Genomic DNA, 27,217 nt, shown 5'->3' on the forward strand with positions numbered 1-27,217 from the left:
GTGGTGAGCCTGTGGAATTTGTTACCACAGAAAGTAGTTGAGACCAAAACGTTGTATGCTTTCAAGAAGGAGTTATATGTAGCTCTTGGGGCGAAAGGGATCAAAGGGTATGGGGAGAAAGCGGGAGCAGGCTATTGAGTTCGATGATCATAATGAATGGCGGAGCAGGCTCGAAGGGCCGAATGGCCTACTTCTTCTTCTAGTTTCTCTGTTTCAAAAGTAAGTCGTAGATGGAATTAGTTGAAGGGAAGGAAATAGAGGTTAGTCATAAGAGGAGCGAGGTTACAATGGTATATGGAGAAGAAAGTAGAATGTAGGGTGTCCCAAGGGTCTGTGTTGTGAGGATGGATTACAATCTCACTGCAGTAATGTAGTTACATTAGCAGATGGCACCAAACTGGTAAACTGGACTGAGGTGGTGTCCAAGAACACGTTGTACACGTATCTGTGATGGGACTGAATTTGACAAAGTGAGGGTCGAGAGGGGCCTCAAAATGTTAGTTGACTCATTGCTTACCATGTCTATAGATGTCAATAAATAATGCAAATTGGGTTACATTGTCAAAGTCTCCGGAACTCATACTTGGAGTACCACACACAGTATTTGGTCATCATCCATCGTGGAGACCATTCAGGACATGGATGGTGCAGATGTAAGCAATGAGGCTGATCCCTGTCGTTGGGTGGTCAAGTGATGAGGAGCAATTTGAAAAGAAGTATCTCAGAGCAGACTTTGCAGAGAGAGTTTGTTGAATTCAGCCTGGACACAACATTATTCCCCTCCACACAAATGTCGGGGTTAGAGGAACCCTGCATATCGGGCCTCAATCCTCATCATCATAAAGATGGCGCTAGGCAAGGAGGTGGGGCCTGCAAGTTTGTACTGTACTTAGCACAGTCCAAATTTATCCCCAGGTTTACTACCCAAAAGAAGAGTTTCAGATATGCTACTGAAGAGGCCAAAGGATACAGATACAATTTTGAGATGGGCAAGATCAGGCCAGATATCAGAAAGCACTTCTTTATACAGACAGTGATTAACAGCTGGACAGGTCATCAACTAGAGCAGCTGAAGTCAGAACACCAGACTTGTTTAAGAAACAGCTAGATTCTGTTCTGGTAAAATTTGAAGGGCCTTCTTTATCCAAACCTGGTGATCTATACAGCTAATGTGAAAATTCAAGGCTTGGAGGATATATTTTCCAGTGTAAATAACTCGTCCTCATTTTAAGGCAGTAATTTCATTGACTAATTCAGTCAGCAGTTACAAATGGCAAAACTGTGACATTGCTTTGGCATCACCTGAACCTCTTTGATGAGCTTAATGCCTCGAAATCAAACCTAATCAAATGGGTTTCTTTCCACTGAACCTCTCTCTCTTTCATGTTCTCCTTTCATGAGCTCAGTCCAAGCAGCAAGTGCAACAGGGTTACAAAGAGCATGGAGAGGGAAGGTGGGAGATCAGTCTGAGCAGAAACAACGAGGACAGCAGGGCTACAAGGAGTGCGGAGAGGGAAGGCGGGAGCTCAGTCTAAGTGGACAGAGACAACGAGGGCAGCAGGGCTACAAACAGCACGGAGAGGGAAGGCGGGAGCTCAGTCTAAGTGGACAGAGACAACGAGGACAGCAGGGCTACAAACAGCACGGAGAGGGAAGGTGGGAGCTCAGTCTGAGCAGAGAGAGACAGAATTACAAAATCTATACAGTGCAGGAGGCCATTTGGCCCATCAAGTCTGCACTGACTTTCTGAAAGAGCATTCTACCTAGTCCCACTCCCCTGCCTTATGCCTGTAACCTTACACATTCTTTTTCAGGCAGCAACGCAATTCCTTTTTGAATACCTCGATCGAACCTGTCTCTACCATCCTCTTAGGAAGTTTGTTCCAGACTCCAACCACCTTCTGGGTGAAAAAATGTTTCCTCACATCATGTTTACTCCTTTTGCCAATTATTTTGAATCTGTGCCCTGTAGTTCTTGATACTCTCCTGAGTGGGTATAGTTTCTCATTATTTACTCTGTTCATACCATTCAAGATCTTGAATACCTCTATCAAGTTTCCTCTCAGCCTTCTTTTCTCAAAGGAAAGCAGTCCCAACCTCTCCAATCTATCCTCATAGCTACAGTTCTTTATCCCTGGAATCATTCTTCTGAATCTCCTCTGTATTCTCTTCAATGCCTTCACATCCTTCCTTAAATACAGTGCCCAGAACTGGATGCAGTACTCCAGATGAGGCCTAACTAGTGTCATATACAAGTTCAACATGACCTCCCTACAGTGAGGGCAGTGGGGCTACGAAGAGTGCGGAGAGGGAAGCTGGGAGCTCAGTCTGAGCAGCGAAGGACGAAGGCAGTGGGGCTACAAAGAGCGCGGAGTGGGAAGGCGGAAGGTCAGTCTGAGCGGCAAGAGCCAACGAGGGCAGCGGAGCTACAAAGAGTGTGGAGAGAGAAGGCAGGAGTTCAGTCCGAACAGTGAGAGACAACGAGGGCAGTGGGGCTAGGCAGTTCCCAGTCAGAGCGCCTGGATTTGGAAAGAAAAATTGAGGCCTCACATCACAGGGACGCAAGTAGATGATTGGCTGGTGAGTATTTCCAGTCTAAACTAGGGAATAAACTGGTGAGTTTTATTTTTTTTTTAAAAATAGGGCTTATTACTAGTAGTAAGGTGTATTAAGTATTAGTAGGAATTATAAGTATTAGTAATGTTTATCAGTATTGGTAAAGGTTTATTCGCAGTAGTAGAATTTATTAGTAGCAGCAGGTTTATTAACAAACAGAGAAATGCAGGGCTGCTCTGACATCGAGAGTGCACATCCTGTGCTATGTGAGGACTTCAGGACACTTTCCGTGTCCTGGATAACCATTTGTGCAGGAAGTGTCGTCAGTTGCATCAGCTCAAGTTCAGTTTCAGAACTCGAGTTGCAGCTGGCATCACTGCATCACATCTGTGAGGCTGAGAGCTAATTGGATAGCATGTTTATAGATGTGGTCACCCACACCTTAAGAGTATGCATGGAGAGATGGAATGGGTGACCAGACAGTCAAAAAGAAACAGGTAGGTAGTGCAGGAATTCCCTGATTGCATCACACTCTCCAGTATCCAGTTCTAAATACTGATAAGAGTGAGAATTCATCTGGGGAATGTGGCCAAAGCCAAGTCCGTGGCACCATGGGTGGCTCAGCTGTACAGAGGAGTACAAGAAAGACTGGAAGAGCAATGGTGATGGTGATTCTGCAGTTAGGGGAATAGATAGTAGTTTCTGTGGCTGCAGACATGAATCCACCATGGCGTATTGCCTCCCTGATGCCAAGGTCAAGGATATCACTGATTGCCTGCAGAGCACCCTGAGAGGGGAGGGTGAACAGCCAGTCATCATGGTCCACATCAGTACCAATGACACAGTTAGAAAGAATTTAGAAGTCAGAATTTAGGGAGCTACGTAGGAAATTAGCAAGCAGGACCTCAAAAGTAGTAATCTCCAGATTACTCCCAGTGCCAAGTGCGAGTGAGTATAGAAATAAGAGGATAAGATAGATGAATGCATGGCTGGAAAGATGGTGCAAGAGGGAGATTCTTGGGACATTGGGATCGGCACTGGGGGTTGGGACCTGTACAGGCCAAATGGGTAACACCTAAACAGAGCCAGGACTGAGGGGCATTTTGCTCGTGCTATTGAGGAGGGTTTAAACTAACTTGGCAAGAAACAAGGAGAAAAAATCCAGAGAGAAATGCCAAGGCGCACAGATTACTGGAAGAGATAGATAGCATTAGAATAGGGAATAGTAAGTTAATAGGTGGGTTCAGAGTGATGGAGGAAGTAATCAAGTCTAAATCAGGGTTCCTGTGCGTGTATGTGAATGCACAGAGTGTGGTAAATGAGATTGGTGAGTTACAGGCACAGATTGCCTGTGGAAAAATGATGTAAAGAAACCTGGCTCAAAGAAGGGCAAGACTTGAGTATTAAATATTCCCCCGAATACAAGGTGTTGAGGAAACATAGGAAAGGAAAAGGGGGAGGGACAGTGGTATTGATTAAGGAGAGCATTGCAGTGCTGGAGAAAGAGGTTGGCCCAGAGGAGTCAAGTACAGAATCTATTTGGCTAGAGCTAAAGAACAAAAAAGGTGTAAATAAATCGCTCGGTATGGTCTAACAGCTACCAACTAGTGGGAAGAATGTAGAAGAACAAATTTGCAAGGAAATTACAGAGAGTGCAAAAATTATAGAATAGACTTCAATTGTCCAAATATAGACTGCGATAGTAGCAATGTAAAGGGCAAGGGGGGTGGGGACAAGAATTCCTGGAGTGTGTTCAGAAAAATTTTCTGCAGCAGTATGTTTCCAGTCCAATGAGAAAGGAGAGACTGCTAAACCTGGTCCTTGGGAATGAGGTGGGCCAAGTAGATCAAATGTCAGTAGGAGAACATTTAGGGAACAGTGATCATCGTAGCATAAGACTTAAGCTGACTATGGAAAAGGACAAAGGACAATTCAGAGTGAGGATAGTTAATTGGGGGGAAAACCAACATCAGTGGGGTAAGAACAGATTTGGGCCAAATAAATTAGAAGGTTGGCAGGAAAAACGATAACTGAACAATGGGCTAGCTTCAGAGAAGAGATAGTCAGGCACAGTCAAGGTATATTCCCTCGAAAGGGAAAGGTAAGGCAAACAAATCCAGAACATCCTAATGACAAAAGAGATAGATATTAAGATAAAGAAGAAAAGGTGTATCTATGACAGATGTCAGGTAGAAAATACAATTGAGAACCAGGCTGAGTATAGAAAGTTTAGAGGGGAGGTAGAAAAACAAATAAGAGAATCAAAGAGGGAAAAGAGACTGGAAGCTAACATATAGAATCTCAAAGTCTTCTATTGGCTCATAAATAGTAAAACGGTGGTAAAAGGATGAGTATGGCCAATTAGGGACCAAAAAGGGGATTTACAGATGGAGGAGGTGTTAAATGAATACTTTTCATCTGTCTTTACCCAGGAAGAAGATGCTACCCAGCCATGGTGAAAAAAGGAGGTATTTCAGACACTAAAAAAGTTTGCAATTGATAAGCAGGAAGTATTGGATAGGCTATCTGTACTTCAAGTTGATAAGGAACCAGGACCAGATGAGATATTTCCAAGGATACTGAGATAAGTGAGAATGGAAACTGCAGAGGCACTAGCCATAATTTTTCAGTCTTCTTTAGTCTCAGGGAGGTGCCAGAGGGCTGGGGAATTGCAAATGTTAAACCCTTGTTCAAAAAAGATATAAAGATAAGCCCAGCAACTACAGGCCAGTCAGTTTACCTTCAGAGCTCTGAAGAAGAGTCATACGGACTCAAAACATTAACTCTGTCTTTCTCTCCACAGATGCTGTTAGACCTGCTGAGTTTTTCTAGCATTTTCTGTTTTTGTTTGAGGTTATGTTGAACTTGTATAAGACACTAGTTCGGCCTCAGCTGGAGTATTGCATCCAGTTCTGGGCACCACACTTTAGGAAGGATGTGAAGGCATTGGAGAGAGTGCAGAAAAGATTCATGAGAATGGTTTCAGGGATGTTGAACTTCAGTTATGAAGATAGATTGGAAAAGTTAGGACCGTTTTCCTTGGAGAAGATAAGGTTGAGAGGAAAATTGATAGAGGTATTCAAAATCATGAGCGGTCTGGACAAAGTAGATAGAGGGAAACTTCCCACTCATGAAAGGATCGAGAACAAGAGGGCACAGATTTAAAGTAATTGGCAAAAGAAGCAAAAGCTATATGAAAAAAAAACTCAGCAGGTGGTTGGAGTCTGGAATGCTGTGCCTGAGAGCGTGGTGGAGGCAGGTTCAATCGAGGCATTCAAAAGGGAATTAGATTGTTATTTGAAAAGGAAGAATGTTCAGTGCTATAGTAAAAAGGCAGGAGAATAGTACAAGGTGAATTGTTCATTTGGACAGCCAGTACAGACAACAGGCCAAATAGCCTGATTCTGTGATGTAGAAGTATAAATGCAAGTCTCTCTTTTAAATGATAATTTACCTTTCCATGGACCACAGCATGCTCTCCATGCAAAATCACCTTCCCTGGAGCAGATATAATAAATGTTTTGTTTGCCATTCTGAAGTGTGTCCTAAACAGGAGTTAAATTTTAATTTCACTTAATAAAATTTTCAACCCATTAACTTCTTGATTAGGATCACTTGTTTAAAAAAAAGTCTAAACATTGATAAAAGATACTACAAACCAATGTTCCTAGAGCAATACATATACAGGACAATTTTAAAAATGCCAGCAAAGTTCGCAATGAAAGGTTATGAGGGGTAGATGGGGATATGGAGTTGAGGTTACTCCTGCTCCTAATTCATATGTCCATATGCCACTTTCCTCATGAACTGTGGCACATCTTCTAGTAATGACACTCCAATTGGGGCGTTGAGGACATTTAAAAAAGGCAAACTTGCATGGATATAGCATCTTTTAGGATGTCCCAAAGCACTTTATAGCCAACGAGAACTGCTGAAATGTGGTCACTGTTGTAACGTATGGAGCACAGCACCAACCTGCACACAGCAAGCTCCCACAAACAGGAATGTGATAATGACCAGATATCGGACCCGCATGGGCCCCAGCTATGCCTGTCTCTTTATGGGGTATGTGGAACATTCCTTGTTCCAGTCCTACTCCGGCCCCCTCCCACAACTCTTTCTCCGGTACATCGATGATTACTTCGGTGCTGCTTCATGCTCTCGTCGGGACCTGGAAAAATTTATTAATTTTGCTTCCAATCTCCACCCCTCCATCATCTTCACATGGTCCATCTCTGACACTTCTCTTCCCTTCCTTGACCTCTCTGTCTCAATTTCTGATGATAGACTGTCCACCAATATCCATTACAAGCCTACCGACTCCCACAGCTACCTCGACTACAGCTCCTCACACCCCGCTTCTTGTAAAGACTCCATCCCATTCTCTCAGTTCCTTCGCCTCCGTCGCATCTGTTCTGATGACGCTACCTTCAAAAACAGCTCCTCTGACATGTCCTCCTTCTTCCTTAACCGAGGTTTTCCATCCACGGTCGTTGACAGGGCCCTCAACCGTGTCCGGCCCATATCCCGCGCATCCGCCCTCACGCCTTCTCCTCCTTCCCAGAAACATGATAGGGTCCCCCTTGTCCTCACTTATCACCCCACCAGCCTCCGCATTCAAAGGATCATCCTCCGCCATTTCCGCCAACTCCAGCATGATGCCACCACCAAACACATCTTCCCTTCACCCCCCCTGACGGCATTCCGTAGCGATCGTTCCCTCCGGGACACCCTGGTCCACTCCTCCATCACCCCCTACTCCTCAACCCCCACTTATGGCACCTCCCCATGCCCACGCAGAAGATGCAACACCTGCCCCTTCACTTCCTGTCTCCTCACCGTCCAAGGGCCCAAACACTCCTTTCAAGTGAAGCAGCATTTCACTTGCATTTCCCCTAACTTAGTCTACTGCATTCTTTGCTCCCAATGCGGTCTTCTCTACATTGGAGAGGCCAAACGCAAACTGGGCGATCGTTTTGCGGAAAACCTGCGGTCTGTCCGCAAGAAAGACCCAAACCTCCCTGTCGCTTGCCATTTTAACACTCCACCCTGTTCTCTTGCCCACATGTCTGTCCTTGGCTTGCTGCATTGTTCCAGTGAAGCCCAACGCAAACTGGAGGAACAGCACCTCATCTTCCGACTAGGCACTTTACAGCCTTCTGGGCTGAATATTGAATTCAACAACTTTAGATCTTAAACTCCCCCTCCCCCCATCCCCACCCCGTTTCTTCCCCCCCCCCTTTTTTTTCAATAATTTATATAGATTCTTCTTTCCCCACCTATTTCCATTATTTTTAAATCTAAACTAAAACCTTGTTAGTCTTTCCACCCCACCCCCACTAGAGCTGTACTTTGAATATCCTGTCTTCCATTCTTAATTAGCACTTTTCTCAGACAAATGTCACCACCTTCGACACCTCTTTGACCCTTTTGTCTGTGACATCTTTTGATTATCTGCTCATCTCCACAATCACCACACCCTCAATGTGTCTCTCTCCCGCCCCCCCCCCGCCCCCACACACCCCACCCCACCCACCTTAAACCAATTTATATTTCTCCCTTCTTCTAACTATGCTTCAGTTCTGCCGAAGGGCCATGAAGGCTCGAAACGTTAACTGATTTCTTCTCCGCCGATGCTGCCAGACCTGCTGAGTTTTTCCAGGTAATTCTGTTTTTGTATCGGTTAAGCGATTGCTGGTTGAGGGATAAATATTGGTCAGGACACCGGGAAAAGCTCGCCTGGCTCTGCTTCAAAACAGAGCCTAGGGGTCTTTGGTATCCACAAAGGAAGGTTTAACATTGCACCCGCAAGATAGCAACTCTGGCAGTGCAGCACTCCCTCAGTGGGAAGCCTTGCCCAGGACTTCTGATCCACTGCACCACCTTTAGCAGCTCACTTACGAAGTTGTTCCTCTCCCTTGCCCTTGTACCTCCTTATCCCGACCACATCCCAGTCTGACCGTTTAATTTTAGTTCTGATGAAGAAAGGTCCATCACCTGGAAGATTCAGAGGCTGCTGCGTCTTTCCAGCATTTTCTGTTGCTTAACACATTTCAAGCCGCTTGTGATCGAAGCAGTGGAGATTGCCCAACTATTTACATTGATAAACACACAAGCAAGAAACACCCCCTGCCCTCGCGCACTCCGGCCGCTCGCGCGCTGCCTCGGACCATCGCGCCGTTACGTCCCGCTCGGGCCGGCGCGAGAGGAGGCGGAGCTCGCTCCAACCAGCCAGTGAAATGGGAGCACGCCCGTCGCCAGCGCCAATCGGAACACAAACAGCGCCCCCCGTCAATCAAACCCTTTCCAACCACTCCGTGTTAAGCCGCCCCACAGACCAATCAATGAGAGCCGCCGAAGCGATAGCCAATGAAACAACGGGTCGCTTTTCCTCCCTTTCGCCCAATCGGTCGGGAGCGCTGTGGGCCAATCAGCTGGTAACAAGCGGCCGGGCGCAAAGGGCCAATGGGGTGGATGAGCTGAGCGGGTATGATCGGGCGCTGGCCAATGGGGTTGCGGCGTTTCGAGGTGGCCTGACTTGCGGGTGAAGGAGGTCGGATGTCCGCGGGTGGCTTCAGGTTGGTCGCCTGTGTACGCGGTTCCCGAAGGGCGGCGGCGGCCTGGTTATGGAGCTGGCGAAGCTACTGCAGCGCAGACGGTGATAGGTGAGCAGCCGTCTAAAGAGGGATAGGAAATACATCCGGGAGTAAGTGTTCACATTGGCCAGCCATCCTTACAACAACAACAGCAACAACTGCTGAGTGCTGCAATCCCTTCATAAAGAACCAACCCTTCCTCTAACCAGATAAATCCTGCTGGGCGGATATAAAACTTGTGTTTGTCTTCTAAAACAAAATTAAGATGGAAAAAAAGGGGGAAAAAAACAGTAAAACTTGGAAATGAAGGGTACCAGTAGAACTTAAAAGCAAAGAACTGCGGATGCTGGAAATCCAAAACAGAAACAGAAATATCTGGAAAGACTCAGCAGGTCTGGCAGCATCGGTGGAGAAGAAATCAGTTGACGTTTCTAGTCCTCATGACCCTTCAACAGAACTAAGTAAAAATAGGGAAGGGGTGAAATATAAGCTGGTTTAAGGGGTGGGGGGTGGGGGGGTTGTTGGGACAAGAAGCCAGTGATAGGTGGAGATAACCAAAAGATGTCACAGACAAATGGACAAAGAGGTGTTGAAGGTGGTGATATTATCTAAAGGAATGTGCTAATTAAGGGTAGAAAGCAGGACAAACAAGGTACAGATAGCTCTAGTGGGGGTGAGGTGGGGTGAAGGAATACTAAAAAGGCTAAAAGGTAGAGATAAAACAATGGGTGGAAATACATTTAAAAATAATGGAAATAGGTGGGAAAAGAAAAATCTATATAAATTATTGGAAAAAACAAAAAGGAGGGGGAAGAAACGGAAAGGGGGTGGGGATGGAGGAGAGAGTTCATGATCTAAAATTGTTGAACTCAATATTCAGTCCAGAAGGCTATAAAGTGCCTAGTCGGAAGATGAGGTGCTGTTCTTCCAGTTTGCGTTGGGCTTCACTGGAACAATGCAGCAAGCCAAGGACAGACATGTGGGCATGAGAACAGGGTGGAGTGTTGAAATGGCAAGCGACAGGGAGGTCTGGGTAATGCTTGCGGACCGACCGAAGGTGTTCTGCAAAGCGGTCACCCAGTCTGCGTTTGGTCTCTCCAATGTAGAGGAAACCACATTGGGAGCAACGAATGCAGTAGACTAAGTTGAGGGAAGTGCAAGTGAAATGCTGCTTCACTTGAAAGGAGTGTTTGGGCCCTTGGACGGTGAGGAGAGAGGAAGTGAAGGGGCAGGTGTTGCATCTTCTGCAGTTGCATGCTTGCCGTCCAAGGGCCCAAACACTTCTTTCAAGTGAAGCAGCGTTTCACTTGCACTTCCCTCAATTTAGTCTACTGCATTTGTTGTTCCCAATGTGGTTTCCTTTACATTGGAGAGACCAAACGCAGACTGGGTGACTGCTTTGCAGAACACCTTCGGTCTGTCCGCAAGCATTACCCAGACCTCCCTGTCGCTTGTCATTTCAACACTCCACCCTGCTCTCATGCCCACATGTCTGTCCTTGGCTTGCTGCAATGTTCCAGTGAAGCTCAACGCAAACTGGAGGAACAGCACCTCATCTTCTGACTAGGCACTTTACAGCCTTCAGGACTGAATATTGAGTTCAACAATTTTAGATCATGAACTCTCTCCTCCATCCCCACCCCCTTTCCGTTTCTTCCCCCTCCTTTTTGTTTTTTCCAATAATTTATATAGATTTTTCTTTTCCCACCTATTTCCATTATTTTTAAATGTATTTCCACCCATTATTTTATCTCTACCTTTTAGCCTTTTTAGTATTCCATCACCCCACCTCACCCCCACTAGAGCTATCTGTACCTTGTTTGTCCTGCTTTCTACCCTTAATTAGCACATTCCTTTAGATAATATCACCACCTTCAACACCTCTGTCCATTTGTCTGTGACATCTTTTGGTTATCCCCACCTATTACTGGCTTCTTGTCCCAACAAACCACCCCCCCCCCCAACCCCTTAAACCAGCTTATATTTCACCCCTTCCCTATTTTTACTTAGTTCTGTTGAAGGGTCATGAGGACTCAATGTCAACTGTGCTCTTCTCTGCCGATACTGCCAGACCTGCTGAGTTTTTCCAGGTATTTCTGTTTCTGTCAGAACTTGTCCGAACTGGTCTTGTATACCTTAAAATGGAACTCCAGTATTACCGATTCCAGTATGACTGATTTTTACGGGGATTTGAAAATTTTGACCTGGTTTCTCCTTCTGATCGAGGGAAAAATGGGGAAATTGAATGTGATCAAGACCCAGTGTTTCTTATTACGTTCATGTACAATTTTAGTACAACACACAAACTTAATTAAATCAAAAGTTAAATCTTGAAAACAGCCTTGCAAAGAACTCAGAAGTTTGCTTATGCTTCTAACCTGGAGATGATATCGACAAGTGCCTTAATTTGAAAGATCTTTGACCAAACAACAAACACTCAACTTGGGCTCACCTCAGTTGCACTTTATTGCCTTAATTAGAATTATTACGGTGCAGAAGGAGGCCATCCGGCCCATTGTGTCTGCACCAGCTCTCTGAGCATCTTAACCAATCTCCTGCCTTTTCCCCGTAACCCTGCACATTGTTTCTATTTAGATAATCATGCCAACAGAGATCACTAGATCTTTGCGGACAGCTTCCTTTGAGATAAGCACTGAGCACAATCGCCATTGACTACACTCCATTGGCTGTTGAAGTGCTTTGGGACCTCCAGAGGTCTACCTGGTACCAAATGAAATGTCCTGTCAGCATTAAACACCATGTGAAAACTTAAAAAATCTTCCATGTGTTGGTTTTTGGCTACATATTAGGACATAATAAATCAAATTGCATTTTTAATAATTAATGGTGATGATATTGGATTTTAATTCAATTAATATGTATATGTTTGCATGAAAATTAAATCAATTACTATTAAAAGTTATTTTAATTCTTTGATTAATTTTATCTTTTTTTAACATCCAGATGAGATTCCAGGGCAGCAGGAGGTAGGAATTATGTGTAGCAGTGTTGGATGGGGCTGGATGAGGAATGTTGGGCTTGCGAGTGATGATCATGTGATGTGGGGAGGTGTCTGGGAGAACAGATAGGAGAAGGAGAGGTGGTCATCGTAATTGAGTGTGCTAGGGTGGGAGTATCTAGAGACTATCGCAGAATTGGCAAGAGCCCTCGAGAGGAGTGCTAGGTATGGTCGTGGTGGGAGGTTAGACTTAAGTATCGCTGGGTTGACTAATCTGCTGTGGGAGGATGTCAGGGTGGTGGGGGTTCTGGCTGCAGTTGGCAAAATGTGCATTGATGGGACTTTTCTTCATGTGGTTTGATGGATTGGTTATTTAGTGTGATTGTAGGAGTGGTAAGGGGTGAAAGATATCGATGCTTAGAGAAGGGTCACATTGGAAGTTGGCAGCAGCAGTGGGAGGAATTTCTTGAACAGCGTGTTGGAGAAACCTGCATATTTAAAAAAAAAGAGCTAAGAAGGTATTTTCAAAAACAGGTTTTCCCAGGTCACTGTAGTGAAGAAATTTCAGCCCCTCCAACTTGATCATGATTGGCACCTGTAGCCACAGTATTTATATGGTTAGTCCAGTTCAGTTTCTGGTTAATGGTAACCCCCAGGATGTTGAAAGTGGGGGATTCAGTGATGGTGATGCCATTGAACATTAAGGGGCGATGGTTGGATTCTCTCTTGTTGGAAATAGTCGTTGCCTGACACTTGTATGGTGCAAATGTTACTTTCCATTTGTCAGCCCAAGCCTAGATATTGTCCAGGTCTTGCTGCATTTGGACGAGGACTGCTTTAGCATCTGAGGAGTCACAAATGGTGCTGAACATTGTGCAATCATCAGCAAACATCCCCACTTCTGACCTTATGATAGAAGGAAGGTCATTGATAAAACAGTTGAAGATGTTTGGGCCCAGGACACTACCCTGAGGAAATCGTGCAGTGATATCCTGGAGCTGAGATGACTGACCTCCAACAGCCACAAACATTTTCTTTTGTGCTAGGTATAACTCTAATCAGCGGAGAGTTTTCCCCCTGATTCCCATTTACTCCAGTTTTGCTAGGGCTCCTTGATGCCACACTCGGTCAAATGCAACCTTGATTCCAAGGGTAGTCACCCTCACCTCACCTCTTTTGCTATTTTGCCTATGTTTGAACCAAGGCTGTAATTAGGTCAGGAGCTGAGTGGCCCTGGCGGAACCCAAACTAGGCGTTAGTAAGCAGGTAATGGCTAAGCCAGTGCCTTTTGATAGCACTGTTGATGACCCCTTCCATTACTTTAAAGATGATTGAGAGTAGACCGATGGGACGGTAATTGGCCGGGTAGGATTTGTCCTGCTTTTTGTGTACAGGACATACCTGGGCAATTTTCCACATAGCCGGGTAGATGCCAGTGTTGCAGTCGTACTGGAACAGCTTGGCTAGAGGCGCAGCAAGTACTGGAGCACAAATCTTGAGTACTATTGCTGGAATATTGTCAGGGCCAATAGTCTTTGCCGTATCCAGTGCCTTCAGCCGTTTCTTGATATCACGTAGCATGAATCGAATTGGCTGAAGAAAGACATCGGTGATGCTGGGGATTCCAGACAAAGCCGAGATGGATAATCCACTCGACACTTCTGGTCGAAGATTGTAGCAAATACTTCAGCCTTATCTTAGGTCCTTTTCTGAGGTAAGCTGTGATCTAAGACCTCCTGCCACCTTGCCTCCACCCACCCCCACCCTGAAAGCATTCCCAATCTGCTGTCCAAGATCTTAAAAAAAAAGTTATCTTTTTAAAAAAATCTTCCAGTATTGATTTTATAAGATTAGTTGGTTCCCAGCAATGGCTGGTTGCAGAGTTCCACTGCTCCAATTTACTTTTTTGTTCATGGGATGTGGGCATCGCTGTCTAGGCCAGCATTTATTGCCCGTCATCAATTGACCTTGTTTAGAGGGCATTTAAGAGTCAAACACATTGCTGTGGGTCTGGAGTCACATATAGGCCAGACCAGGTAAGGACGGTAGATTTCCTTCCCTAAAGGGAATTAGTGAACCAGATGGGTTTTTAAGATAATTGGCAGTGGTTTTGTGGTCAACATCAGACTTTAAATTCCAGATTTTTATTGAATTGAAATTTCACCATCTGCCATGATGGGATTTGAACCTGGGTCCCCAGAGAGTTACCCTGGGTCTTTGGATTATTAGTCCAGTGACAATATCATTATGCCACAGCCTTCCCCGTGCAGTTTTATTTCATCTTCTGTAACATAAAACATTCTTTCCATGACCAACCTGGCTTCTGTGTTCCTGGACTACGGATGAATTTTTAAAAAAGTCATCCTCGCTCAACCCAGTGATATGGACCTGTTGTTGCACCCCAGTTGCTGCCCCCACTAGCTAACTGAAAGATAACAAACAATGACTGTGGGATCTTCTGGTTGATGCATTACCAACTAAACCTTTAGGGGATTCTAGAAAAGTTTGGCTGTGCTTTGGGGCTAGCCTATGACTGTACAGTTAATGTGTTTCTCCGTTTGTTTTAAACAATGTATTGTTTTGCAGTTCGAATGCCAACAAAGCGGAGAAGCCCAAGACTCCAAAGATTTACACAAAAACAGGAGACAAAGGTTTGCAGAGATACTGTTTGCACAGTTGCTGAGGGTTGGAGCTGCTGCACTAGATTTAGCAAAGGATTGAGAATGGATAGAGAGAATTTTAAGCTGATATATAAGATAAAACGATATTCTCTTGATGTAATAGAAAGTAATTTTATGCTTTTGTTTTAAGTTTTGTGTGTTCGGGGGTTAGAGAATCCTGTAAACTTGAGATATTTGTCCACACCTTCCATGAAAACATGGTGGAAAAGAATTGCTCAACTGTAATTGTAATTTTGTTTTAATTCTTCGTTGAATTAATCTTCAGAGCTCATAAATTATACCTGGGCTGCAGGTGGCCTGATCCTAGTCCTCCCTGTACTACAGCAAAGAGCATGAGAGTTGTTCGGAATCTCCTGATAGCAGTTCTTCTGGGGTCAGGAACTTGCATCGTTATTAGAGATAATAATGACACTTAATGTCCTAGAAGTGGCACCTTCAATGTGCAGTGATGCCACTGGATCAGAGAGTCTGATAAGGTTATGAATGTTTACCTATGTTCTTTATACTCTTTTAAGTTTTTTTTTTAAACTATACAAAAAGGGATATAAATCCATCTTGTGCCCTAGTACAAAATGAGTGATAGCAAATCAGTAGCCTGTTTTGCACTCCACCCCAGCTTGTTTGTTTTTCCATTTGACTTCAGTGTAACTGAGCAGGTAAATTTATACCCTAGAGAGCCTTTCAAAGATGCTTGTTCCTTACACCTTTTCTAATTTCATTTTCTATGTTTTAAAAGGGTTTTCCAACATATTCACTGGAGAGCGCAGGCGAAAGGATGATAGTGTGTTTGAAGTCTTGGGCAGCGCAGATGAATTGACATCTGCAATCGGGTATGTAACCCTTAATGTTCAGAGAATATTGGAGCTATTGAGAAACATGTGTTGAGGGAACACTTGTACTATTTAAGGGCTGCAGTCACTACACAGTGAATTTTCCAGACCAAGACGGTTCAGTCCCTCGTGTGCCGTTAAATTAGCTCAGTCAAGGGCAGCAGGTAAGTTAAGATAATTGGCTGCAGTGCTTCTGAACTTCAGAGAGGGAAGATTACTCCAGGATTTTCACCCCTTCCCTGGGTATGGGGATATTAGATAAGAACATTGCATGTGAGGTCTCCCACAGTTAAATGACATTCACTGTTTTAACATGGGCAGCCAGCATCCATGGAAACAAATCCGAGCAGGAACCATTATCATTGGGAGAGAAGGGGAGAAAATGTGGGAAAGTGGTAGAGGAGAAGTACAAAAGGGAATAACATAGTGCACAGTTCCAAATCACCAGAAACTGACCTTTCTATGCTTTGCATTAAACTAACGGTCTGGGTTGTAGTGTGTTGGTACACTATTCTTTCATTGCTGGAACCTTGGATTTATTTTGAAACCTGACTGGTATTTGTGACAATATTCCCACTCCACGTGGATGTGAACATTTTTTCCACTTTTCACAGCCAAAATGAATAGCAAACATTCCCAGGTCAGATACAGCAAATAGGGCATTAAACCCACCACTACCAACTTTACCCTTCCCCAATCATGTGCCTTAATCTTAACCTCACGATTACCTCAAGCTCTGTATCAATGTGGAATTTTCCATTTCCTAAACCAGATGTCCTTGTCTCTCTGAGTAAGATTGCTAATTTAGTCTTAGTCTGGAATCGTGAGCTATGTACTAATGCTCACTTGCAACTGAGTAAATCCTTTAAAGCACATTTAATTTGTACTTTCAGGAGAAGGTGTAATAGAGGAAGAATTGTGTTGCATTGTTGTTGTTTTCTAATGTTTCATGTGAAGCATCAATGACTGTGAGCTGTGTTATGATCCTTGACCAGACCCCCAAGTTTTTGGTAAAATTCAGTTAAGGACCAGTAACCTTTTGTATAAAATAGACAAAGTTTGAGATTCAAAACACTTGCTCAGTGAATAAAACCACACAATTCCACAGGTTTTGAACAAGTAAAAATAAAATTTACTCTACAAGGTAAAACAAGATGAAGATAAAACAATTTACAATATCTATCTTACACTCTAATATTCAGTGTTAATGAGGTACATGTGAATTAACAATCAAACTGTACTACACAACACAATAAATGCCAAATACAATCAAAATCCACAGATTTCTCAACCACCCACCCAGACGTTAGTAACACAGAGTCGACCAATCTCACTGAAACTCTGTCCCTCTCTCACGAGGGATTCCAATCTTCACCTTTGAAGATCCAGCCTTGGAATTCTCTCCAAAAGACACTCCAACTTGGACGGCGGCAACGACTGCCCACCTTGCAGATTTCTATCTTATCTCCCGAGACTCTGTTCCCTTGGATTCCTGAATCTGCACTCAAGCACCAACTCACAAGCACAACTTGGCCACGCCGCACAGAACACTACTGCTCCAAAGGGGTACCTTTGTCCCAACCTTCTGCTGCCATCTTGGATCTTCAGGCTTCTCCTGAGCCCTCTTCAATTAAAGTCTGCTAACCACAGCCCTTTACCTAATCTTTAACTTAACTGGGACCTCTTTCTGTCCCTGTCCCCTGCCCAGGACTCTTGTCTTCAATGGCGCTACGCTCCCAGTCACATGACCTAGCTTTTTACACCGTTCTTCTTCTTGCATGGGCACACGGGGCTCATCCTCGGCCCTAAACTTCAAATGCAGAACTGCGCATGTGCAGCCCACTCCCAGAAACTCCAAGGTCGGTCGGGACTTGAGTTCCCAACCTTTGCTCTTGATGAGAAGCTGAGTCTAGCGTTTATAACAGCTATCTTTTGTTTATTTCAGGCTGGCCATCGAGTTCTGCTCGGAGCAAGGTCATGAGTTTGAGGAGGAACTTTACAAGGTACTGAATCATTGAATCAAATAACCTGGAGGAGGCCATTTGTCCCGTTGTGCCTGTGTCAGCTCTACAAAAGAATTAGTCCCACTCCTCTGGTTATACCAGATCTGGAGAACTATGTACAGTTCTGGGCACCACACATAGAACATAATGGCCTTGGAAGGATAACAGGGTAGATTCATCAACATGTTACCACAATTCTGAGGATTAGGTTATGAGGAGGATTACGTAATGAGGCTTGTATTTCCTAGAATGCAGAAGGTTAAGGGGTGATTTGGGTTGAAGTCTTTAGGCTTTTGAAAGGAAATGTTAAGGTAGATAGAAACTTTATCTGCTAGTGGGGGGGTGTCTAAGGGCACATAACCTTCAAATCAGATCCAGACCATTCAGGGGAGAAGTTAGGAAACACTCTTCATGGGAGCAGGGTTGGATGTGTGAGAATTCCATCCCCTTCACTCCCAGAAAAAAACGATAATTTTTAATTTGAGATTTTTGAGAGTCAAGGGATATTAAAGGATATGGAATCATGGTAGGTAGATGGATTTAAGACACAAGTCAACCATGTTTTAACTGAATGGTGGAATAGGCTCTAGAGTCTGAAATCACTTCCTGTTGCTAAGTTCCCTTTGGTTACTGACCCTCTTGCCAGTGGAAGCAACTTCTCCTTATTTGCTTTATCTAAGTCCCATAATTTTTAACTCTGCTTTAAGAACGTCTTCAGCCTATCTAGTCTCTGCAGTATAAGTTGAGATTATTGATGGGCTTATGGATGCTTTGAGATGGATCATCAATTGTGGCAGTTGTTGGGCGTTTGTCTTTATAAGTTGTGTTTTATGAGTTAAGCAAAACCAATACTGATGGACCTTTTTTTATGTTGCCATTCTTATTTAGGTCACTTAATGTTCAACTTTGAGTCAAATTGAAAAATTAAAAAATAAATTTACTTTTCACAATTGCGACCTGGAAAATTTGAAAGTGATTTAAAGGTATTAAATTTTCAATGTTCCTGATGGTTTAATGTATACTACTTAATGTGATGTGCATTTGTGTAGACGAGAAGTTTGCAGGTCAGAGCTGAACTAGTAAATAAGAGTCAGGGTGGTCGATGCCACACAATTGACCTTGATGTTCTTAGAATAGGAAAGCAAAAAAAGCTGGCCATGATTTCTACTAGATTGTTTGCAACATTAGTGTCATATTTGACCCTGAGATGAGCTTCTGATTTCACACCATGCCATTGCTAGGACGAACTATTTCTATCTCGTAATGTCACCTGACTCCACACCTGCCTCTGCTCATCTGCTGTTGAAACCTTCATCCATGCCTTTGTTACCTCTATATTTAACTCTTTCAACACCCTCCTGGCTAGTCTCCCATTCTACCCTCCGTATGTTTGAGGTCATTCTGTGTTCTTACTTGCACCGAGTCCTATTCCCCCATCACCCATATGCGCACTGACCTGCATTGGCTCCCAGTCAAGTGATAAAATTATCATTGCTTCGAATCCCTCCGTGGCCTTGACCCTAACTATCTCAATCATCTTCAGCCCCACAACCCTGAGAGATCTACACTCATCTAATTTTGGCTTTTTAATTTTAATCGCTCCACCTTTGGTGGCTATGCCTTCAACTGCCTAGGCCTTAGGTTTTTTATCCCTCCCTCTGGCTCACTTTCCTGCTTTAAGATGCTCCTTCAAACCCACCTGTTTGAGCAGCTTTTGGCCATCTACCCTGCTACTCATTCTATGGCTTGGTGAGAGGAAGTGTGATCAGGGTAGCTATGGGAGTGATTGGGCTTATGGTGAATGTTGGTCGATAGCCTATCCCCAGAAATAGAGAAGTTGAGGAAGGGAAGAGCCAGAGATGGCCCATGGGGAGGCAAGGGCAGTCAGTTGGGTTTTAATCATCTGCAAGTGACAGGCCTCGACAAGGACTTGCAAACCAAATGCAGGAGCTCAGTTTTTGAAGTTTGAGGTTTTCTGCAAAGAAGAGTAATACCAAAATTACTCACCCAGCCCATGAAAGGGACCAGATGTGTGGTTTATTATTCTGTCCTTTTTTTTAAAAAAGGGATGAAATTGAGTGTAGTAAGTTAGGCTTATTTAGTTGCAGTATTTTAAATAAAGCAGCTTATTAATTGTATCTGGCTTCATCTCTTGAGGGTTTATCATCCACCTACTAAAAGAATGAAGCACAAGTTATAAAGACACTAAATCCAGTTTTCATCACAAGGGTGTTCTATTATTACACCTTCTGAGTTGCCCTATAATATAATCAAATATTGGGCAGTATGAGCAAACCCGTGAATATAAGATGACTGTTTACAGGGTAACCAATACTGCTGAACTCTAATAGCTAAGATGTATCTGTAATTTGTATAATAACCGTGGAAAAACAGTCACTTGAGGTAATTACTACATTCTTGATGTAATATTATGGCTGTATTAAATATTGATCTTGTTTGGCTTGTTTGACAGATCCAGTGTGTGTTACAGGATGTTGGATCCAACGTAGCTACTCCTATCTCCTCTGCGCGAGAGAGCCATCTTAGTAAGAAATTTTAAAAGAAATCAATTAAGGCTGATTTAATTTTAATTCTCCTGGTTCTGCAGAATCCTTGTTTTTCCTTCCCCCGCCCTCCTCTCTAGACACAAGCTGTCTGATTCATAGTGAACAGGTGGTCCTCCCCAAATATATACTGGTGCTGTCCTGAGTCAGCAGTTGGGCAATGCTTGAGGGCAGTGTCTGGTCATTCACTCCATTTGTGGCATTTCCTTCCTTGCATTGAAAAAATATTCCTTACTGTTGCTAGGTGACTGGCTGAAATTGGGAATGGTCACTGTGGGAATCACGAGAGAACTCAGCCATGCGGAATTATTGCCTCAAGGAGTTAATGTGCAAAGAGATGGGCTAAGTCTGCCCATGCCACAAGATGGTGATAGAGCAGAGTGAAACTAGCCTGTGCTCAGCAGCTGAGATATGCAACACAGCATTGGTGGTTGGCCAATACTGCTGTCTCAGTGTACTGCTTGTAACTGGGATTACATATATTTAAAACATTGCACAGAACAGACTTGGTAAACAGTATTTTGTTGAGAATATCCATGAACATGTTGATTTATCCTTTGTGTGTCTGTATTAGAGAGAACAACATTTAGTGAAAAGCCAGTGATTGAGCTGGAAAAGTGGATTGATCGATATGCAGAGCAGCTCCCACCTCTCAAGAACTTCATCTTACCAGTACGTATATCATGGTTTTCTGTCCCGCAGAATACTGTACTCTCAAATCTTACTTTCCATGACATCAAGCTAAAACACATTTGTACCAGGGTGCTGTCATGTTAAGGCATCGTGCAAATCCACAGCATGGTAAAGTACAGGAACAAAAGGACATAATGTGTGCAAATAACCTCTTTCAGCATCAGTTGTATTTGCCAAAGAACTAGTTTTAAGCAAAAGAAAGGTTTTTTTTTTTGTTGGTCAGTGTGGCTGGGCCTCCCGAGCAGGGCAGTTTGAACAGCTGTGCATGAAATCTTGGGAATGGAGTGAGCAGTTTCAAATCTCTGTAGATCTGTTTCAGAGAAACAACAGGCAGAGTGGTGGACAGTGTACCTGGCCATAATTGTCCACCAGTGCAATTGCACACTATGGTTTTCATTGGGAAGGTGCCTTGTATACCCCAGAAAGAAAATTATCTTTTGGGATGTACTCATGAATCTTTCAGAAGCTGTCCATAGAGCACTGACAGAGGCCAGGTGGAAAATTATCCCCTTCCTTTCTCATTTGCCCCCATCCCACAATCGAAGCTCTGATAACAAGCATGGGAAAATCCAAATTTATGGATTCGCTTTCTTAAAAGCATTAAAAACGAACAGCATTTTGAAGTTTCATGTGAAGTGCATATCAGACTGCCATGTTAATGGAATAACTGAAAGTTGGCAAGGAAATAAAATATCATTCCACCTGTTGGCTCTTCAAAGGCCCAGAGATAAAAGCAAAGAACTGCGGATGCTGGAAATCCAAAACAGAAACAGAAATACCTGGAAAAACTCAGCAGGTCTGGCAGCATCGTTGGAGAAGAGCACAGTTGACGTTTCGAGTCCTCATGACCCTTCAACAGAACTGTTGTGTTGAAGGGTCATGAGGACTCGAAACGTCAACTGTGCTCTTCTGTAACGATGCTGCCAGACCTGCTGAGTTTTCCCAGGTATTTCTGTTTCTGTTCAAAGGCCCAGAGCTTCACTTGATATTTTAAACTGAAATATATTTCTTCAGCTCAATTTCTATTTTTCCATTCTTATTTACAAACTAAGGAAGCTGTTGCCAATAATTCATAAGCAGGACACACAGTAGTGACTCAAACTCTAGTTTAACCTCTCTCATGCCCTTCTTGATGGCTCGACCAAGATCAGGCATTGGAGTGCAACCTGCCAATGCATCTCTGGCAAATGCATTTATTGTGCCCACAGGTGACACTGCAGCACCCACTGACTCAAATTCTGCAGTTACTGTTGATATCTTGTGTTCCACTGAACAAAGGCTGCCACAATCCTTTCTCTTCCTTTTGCAGTCAGGAGGAAAATGTAGTGCAACCCTGCACTTGGCACGATCAATCTGTCGTAGGGCAGAGAGGAGGTAAGTTAATGAACAGGATCTTTATTTTACTGCCACTCCAACAGTACTGTCTGTGTCACTCACTACCTTTGGCATTCAGGTGAATAGTACTGATGAAAGGGGTAAAAGTAAAAATAACAAGTAACATAAGGAAGTGCTGCATAATCTTAAGCATTGTATAAAACCTTCTTCCATGGGCAGCCTCATTCTGGCTAAGTAAGTGAATACACAATCTCAATGTGATATTGAGATTCAGAGTAGAAAGGGTCTAAAAGCTTGATTGCCTTGCAAAATTTAATAATCGCAACTGGCATGACTAAAGATGGATTAAAATTATCCATCAAGCCTCAATACTCAGTCCTGATCATTATCCAACAGGTCTCCCTTAGCCTTCAAACTCTACGTTTGAAGAACGACCATTTGGGTGTGACAGTAAAGAGCTGATAGAATTGTACCTGGGAATGAATCAATGCCTTCGGAAGGGAGCGGGAGACATTTTGGGAGCAGATACCTTTAAAGCAGGATTAAAAATTCATCTCTAATTTGGAGCCAGCAATATACTAGGACCAATTTAACATGTAAACTAGCTGGTCTAACATTTGATGTAGCATGGTGTAGTTGACTCATGTAAATGCGATCAGCATTAAAACGGCCTGGTGAATGTTGCATTCAGTAGTCTTCACCAAAATATATTTCAGGTAAAAAAAAAAAATTTGCTTCATCATACTGTTGAACAATGATTTTTTTTCTGGGGCAGTTTATCATTGCCCACTGATTTTTGAGAAGAGGGTGAGCAGTTTACAGCCTCGTCATTTCTGAACTGGGTTATGCCGAGCAGGGAGATGCAAGTGACAGCTGTGGAATCTCCAATTGGGAATCGGGGAGGGGAGAAATCAGAAGGAAAGGTTTTAACTTGCTGACTTCTGATCCCACTCCTTTCCCTAACCCTTTCTTGATCCAGCCCATTATCTGTCGTCGTTGTCCACTAACCTTTCCCCCTCCTACCATGCTTTTCGGCATGGGCAGACCACCCAGGTGTAGGTGGTGCCTCTTCTTGGCTGAGGCTGTTCTCCTCAGGCCAGTCAGATAAAGAGGATAAGATTAATGGGGACACTTGCCAAAATTTCAAATTTAAAAAAAAATAAAGTCTGAGTATTTTTGGAGTTTACACTAATGTCATTTAACTATACGTTTCCTTCACCAGCATGGTCTGCATTGTACAAGCTGGAGAAGCTGACCACAATGCTGCAAGATACCTCAACAGGTAAACTAGTTTTATTGTTAGTGCTCTGGCCTAGCTTTACATTAAGTTATCTCAATTCCCATCTGAATTGTACCAAGATTGGTAAATTAATACTAGGAAAAGCAGATATTCATATTAAAGGAGAGTAGTAGTACTACTACAGCTGATGAGTGGCTCCCTTAGGCCCAGTGGGAGGGGGGAAGAATAAATAAATGGGACTTCATAGTTTTTTTTCACTGAGGTTGGTGGTGGGCAATGAAATACTTCTATCACATTTTGGACCCACGGCCAGCATAAAGCTGCCAGTGTCAGGTATACTACAGCAGTTGCAGAGTAAAGCTCATTTTACACTGCCCAAAATACCATTTAACCACAAAAGCATCTCTCTTGACTAGTGTGAATTTCTCTTCCCCAATTTAGTGGCTCTTTGAGCAAAGGTACCAGTCATTTGAGGAGAGTTTCTTACTGTAAAGCTTTGGCAAGTAGGCTAGAAGATGTCTTGTGATCTTTTCAGTTAAGGGTTTTGCATCCAGCTGTCCTCAGCAAAGCAATAGGGGCATTTTTATTTGGCTTTGTCGTACTAAAGTCCCTAGTTGCTGTTCAGTATCTCTTACTGGATATGTGTGTGGGCATTGGCTGAGAATCTGATTAATATACCAGTTAGAACGCTCACCATGAAATGGTAGAATTATTGCTTGTCCAGTCACTGGGAGAATGGTATCTGTCAGAGAGCTTTCGGGCATCTTCGAGGGGAAGGCAAAAAATGTGGGATAGTGCAATCAGAATTAAAAACAAGATAAAATGAATTGAAGTTCACCAAAGCACTTGTTAAATAAGCAGTTTCTTTATGGAAGTATTACCTACTTAGGTGAAGTTCGGTAAATGGGTCAATCATCATGTTTCCCTACAATGATCTGTCCTCGGTCACAGAATTATACCTTGTTGATTTATAATACTTTGCTATAACAATCCTCGGGGTTTTCCTGTTTCCTCACAGGCTAAGTGATTACCTGTTCACATTGGCAAGGTATGCTGCCATGAAGGAAGGCAAAAAGGAGCTGATTTACAAGAGGATAACTGAAGACTAAATGGGTGCTGTCCCCTTATAATGAAGATGTGCAAACCCTTTGTCAGCTGATTTCAGAACGATTCTATTTTGCAGTTGTAAATCTTTTCTTTACATCAGTGACAAAGGTATATGAAGCTTTTAATTGGGTGGCTTGTTTTGTATTTGAGATTTCAGGAGATTGCTGCCATACTAGCCAGCTGACATTGTGCCTCCTCATGCAGAAATGCAGTGCTATTGGGTAATGTTCAAACAATTTTCCCCATTCCCTTTATTTTTCTTGTTTGTATTTCTGTAGAGCTATTTCCCATGAAAAGAGGATCAACATTTTTATCATTGTCTAAAAGCAACTGCTTGATTTGAGGTGGGGATGGGGAAGGAAGGAGAATGGTTTTTGTGCTCATCAAAGCAAGAGATGTAAAATGCAGAAGAGAATATTTCTCTTTTTTTGCACTGGGAGTATCCCACATTTAAGGTTGGGTGTAGAATGAGTTAGATGCAGAATTTAGTTTCCAGTAGGGTCCTAACCCCAGCTTCAGAAGAATGCTCTTGAGTTGGGGTGAAACCACCAAACCTACGATCTAAACTCTCAGTAGAGAGGAAACTTCCAATCCATTAATGAAACAGATTTAAAATCCCTGTCTTTGGAGAAGAATTGTACTTCAGTCTTTTCTCAAAAAAAGCTGTTATTTCTTTTCCTCTTCCTTACTCTGCTTCCTTGTTTTGCACAACATAACTATCCAGGGAGCAGGGAGAGTGGCTTACCTCCAGATCTTCAGTAGGCAGGAACACCCAGGGTTACTCTTTGTTCAGTGTGGGACACATCAAACTTTTGCTCTATTAACATTGCTGAGATGAGGTATTAAAATTTGGAATTCTGACTGCTGTTTTCATGGATGTATTATGATACTTATATAAATTTGCACAATTTGGTTTAAAATTGAAAAAGCTAGGAAATGCATTGGGTCAATATGCATTTGAAAGGAAGCAGGTTAACATTTGGCTGACAGTTCTTCAATCAGATGCTGTTCAATTTTTACTTCTGCAGATATTCTAGTTGATATTTCCTACAATCTGTTGAATTATAATCAGTGTTGCTAAGTAATCATTATCCTGTTTTGTGAGAGATGTATTTTAACGTTGATTTCATTACTGAATTCATCCTGTTAAGGCTTTTAATTTCTATCAATGACTTATGCTGAACTGAAAGTGAATTGAAAAAACCTGTACTCTAAATAAAAATGGTATTGAAGAAATCAGAGACTAATTAGCCCTTATATTTTTAATTTGCTCAAAATTGGTACACTGCAGTAGTACAGTGGAACTGGGTAAAATGATTGTGCCATTTGCTAGCAAAAAAAATCATTGGGCTGTACTGTTTTTACAAGTTTTAAAAAGATTTTGCCAATGCTTTCTTAATGTTTTTGCCATGGTTCTCTATTACAGCTGTGATCTTGAACATTCTTGGGAACAGGGGAAGGCCATTTAGCCCCTTCCAGACTGTTTGTCATTCAATTAAATCATGGCTGATCTGCGACCTAATGCCATATACGTATCCCCATATCCCTTAGACTTTTATTATCTAAAAAGTATTATCAACTTCTGATTTAAAGTCACAACTGATCAAGCAATTGAGTTGCCAGCTGGGGAGGAGTATTCCAAAATTACACCACCCTTTTGTGCGTATAAGTGTTTCCTGAAAGGTCTAGCTCGAATTTCTAGCTGCACCTCAGGAAGAATATATTAACTACTGGGGCTAAAAATTGAGGAATGGTTGTATAGACTAGGCTTTTATTCTAGAGTATAAAAGCAAAATATTGCGGATGCTGGAAATCAAACAAAAACAAAAATAGCTGGAAAAACTCAGCAGGTCTGACAGCATCTGCGGAGAGGAACACAGTTAATGTTTCGAGTCCAAATGACTCTTCATCTGAACTAAAGAAATATAGAAATGTGGTGAAATATAAGCTGGTTGAGGGGGGTGGGACAGGTAGAGCTGGGTAAAGGGCCAGTGATAGGTGGAGGCAAAGAAGAGATTGTCAAAGACCCCCCTCAACCAGCTTATATTTCACCACATTTCTATACTTCTTTAGTTCTGAAGAGTCATTGGGACTCGAAGCGTTAACTGTGTTCCTCACCACAGATGCTGTCAGACCTGCTGAGTTTTTCCAGCTATTTTTGTATTCTAGAGTATAGTTGGTTAAGGGGTAATATAATTCAGATCCAAGATGAAGGATTTTGACAATGGATTATTTCCTCTAGTGGAAGATTTGAGAAAAATGGGTATAACCTTCCAGCCAGGCTATTCAGTAGTAATGTCATGAAGGATCATGAAAATCTAGAACTTGCTTCCACACCCCCACCGCACCCCCCCCCCCCAAGCTGTTGAGACTAGAGATCAATTGAAAATCTGAAAAGTAACATGAATAAATTAAGTAGGGGTATTAAGGGATATGGAACCAAGGAAGGTGTATGAAGTTAAGATAAAGATCAATCATGAGTAGGTTCAAAGGCTTGAATGGCTTCCTCCTGTTCTTGCAAAAAGGGACTATAGGGTGTTATGCAAAGATTAATAGAGTAATCACTGCCATATTACAAATTAGATGACCTAACAGCAGCATAGAAAGCAGCATGGGTGAATGTTAAAATGCAGATCAGCAGGAACTGAGCGGC

At 43.0% G+C, this 27,217-nt stretch overlaps 2 protein-coding genes across 4 annotated transcripts in view; one reads left to right on the forward strand and one right to left on the reverse strand.

Annotated features, from left to right (window-relative positions):
• The window catches only part of mvk (mevalonate kinase), a 34,077-nt gene extending 25,187 nt beyond the window's left edge, over positions 1 to 8,890 (reverse strand). Inside the window, exons 1-2 of one of the 2 annotated variants that reach the window (XM_078554424.1) lie at positions 8,554 to 8,890; positions 6,011 to 6,101 (exon numbers count right to left, since the gene is read on the reverse strand). In XM_078554424.1, the coding sequence (XP_078410550.1) occupies positions 6,011 to 6,088 (78 nt within the window). In that variant the 5' untranslated portion in view covers positions 6,089 to 6,101; positions 8,554 to 8,890. Of the gene's footprint in view, positions 1 to 6,010; positions 6,102 to 8,486 lie in introns of both variants that reach the window. The other variant, XM_078554425.1, reaches the window with a different exon arrangement.
• A 91-nt stretch (positions 8,891 to 8,981) lies between these two features.
• mmab (metabolism of cobalamin associated B) lies at positions 8,982 to 25,948 on the forward strand. Of its 2 annotated transcripts, none has more exons than XM_078554426.1 (10): positions 8,982 to 9,221; positions 14,698 to 14,762; positions 15,529 to 15,622; positions 17,568 to 17,625; positions 20,099 to 20,171; positions 20,764 to 20,861; positions 22,192 to 22,256; positions 23,440 to 23,498; positions 24,454 to 24,639; positions 24,673 to 25,948. In XM_078554426.1, exons 1-9 carry the CDS (start codon positions 9,115 to 9,117, stop codon positions 24,564 to 24,566), a joined length of 732 nt encoding a protein of 243 aa, XP_078410552.1. In that variant the 5' UTR covers positions 8,982 to 9,114; the 3' UTR covers positions 24,567 to 24,639; positions 24,673 to 25,948. The 2 variants fall into 2 exon arrangements, with proteins under 2 accessions (XP_078410552.1, XP_078410553.1); XM_078554427.1 differs by having other exon boundaries at positions 8,987 to 9,221; positions 23,440 to 23,499; positions 24,476 to 24,639.
• The last annotated feature ends 1,269 nt before the right edge of the window (positions 25,949 to 27,217 follow it).

The sequence above is a fragment of the Cetorhinus maximus genome, chromosome 12 (assembly GCF_964194155.1).
Source record: "Cetorhinus maximus chromosome 12, sCetMax3.hap1.1, whole genome shotgun sequence".
Classification (NCBI taxonomy): Eukaryota; Metazoa; Chordata; class Chondrichthyes; order Lamniformes; family Cetorhinidae; genus Cetorhinus; species Cetorhinus maximus.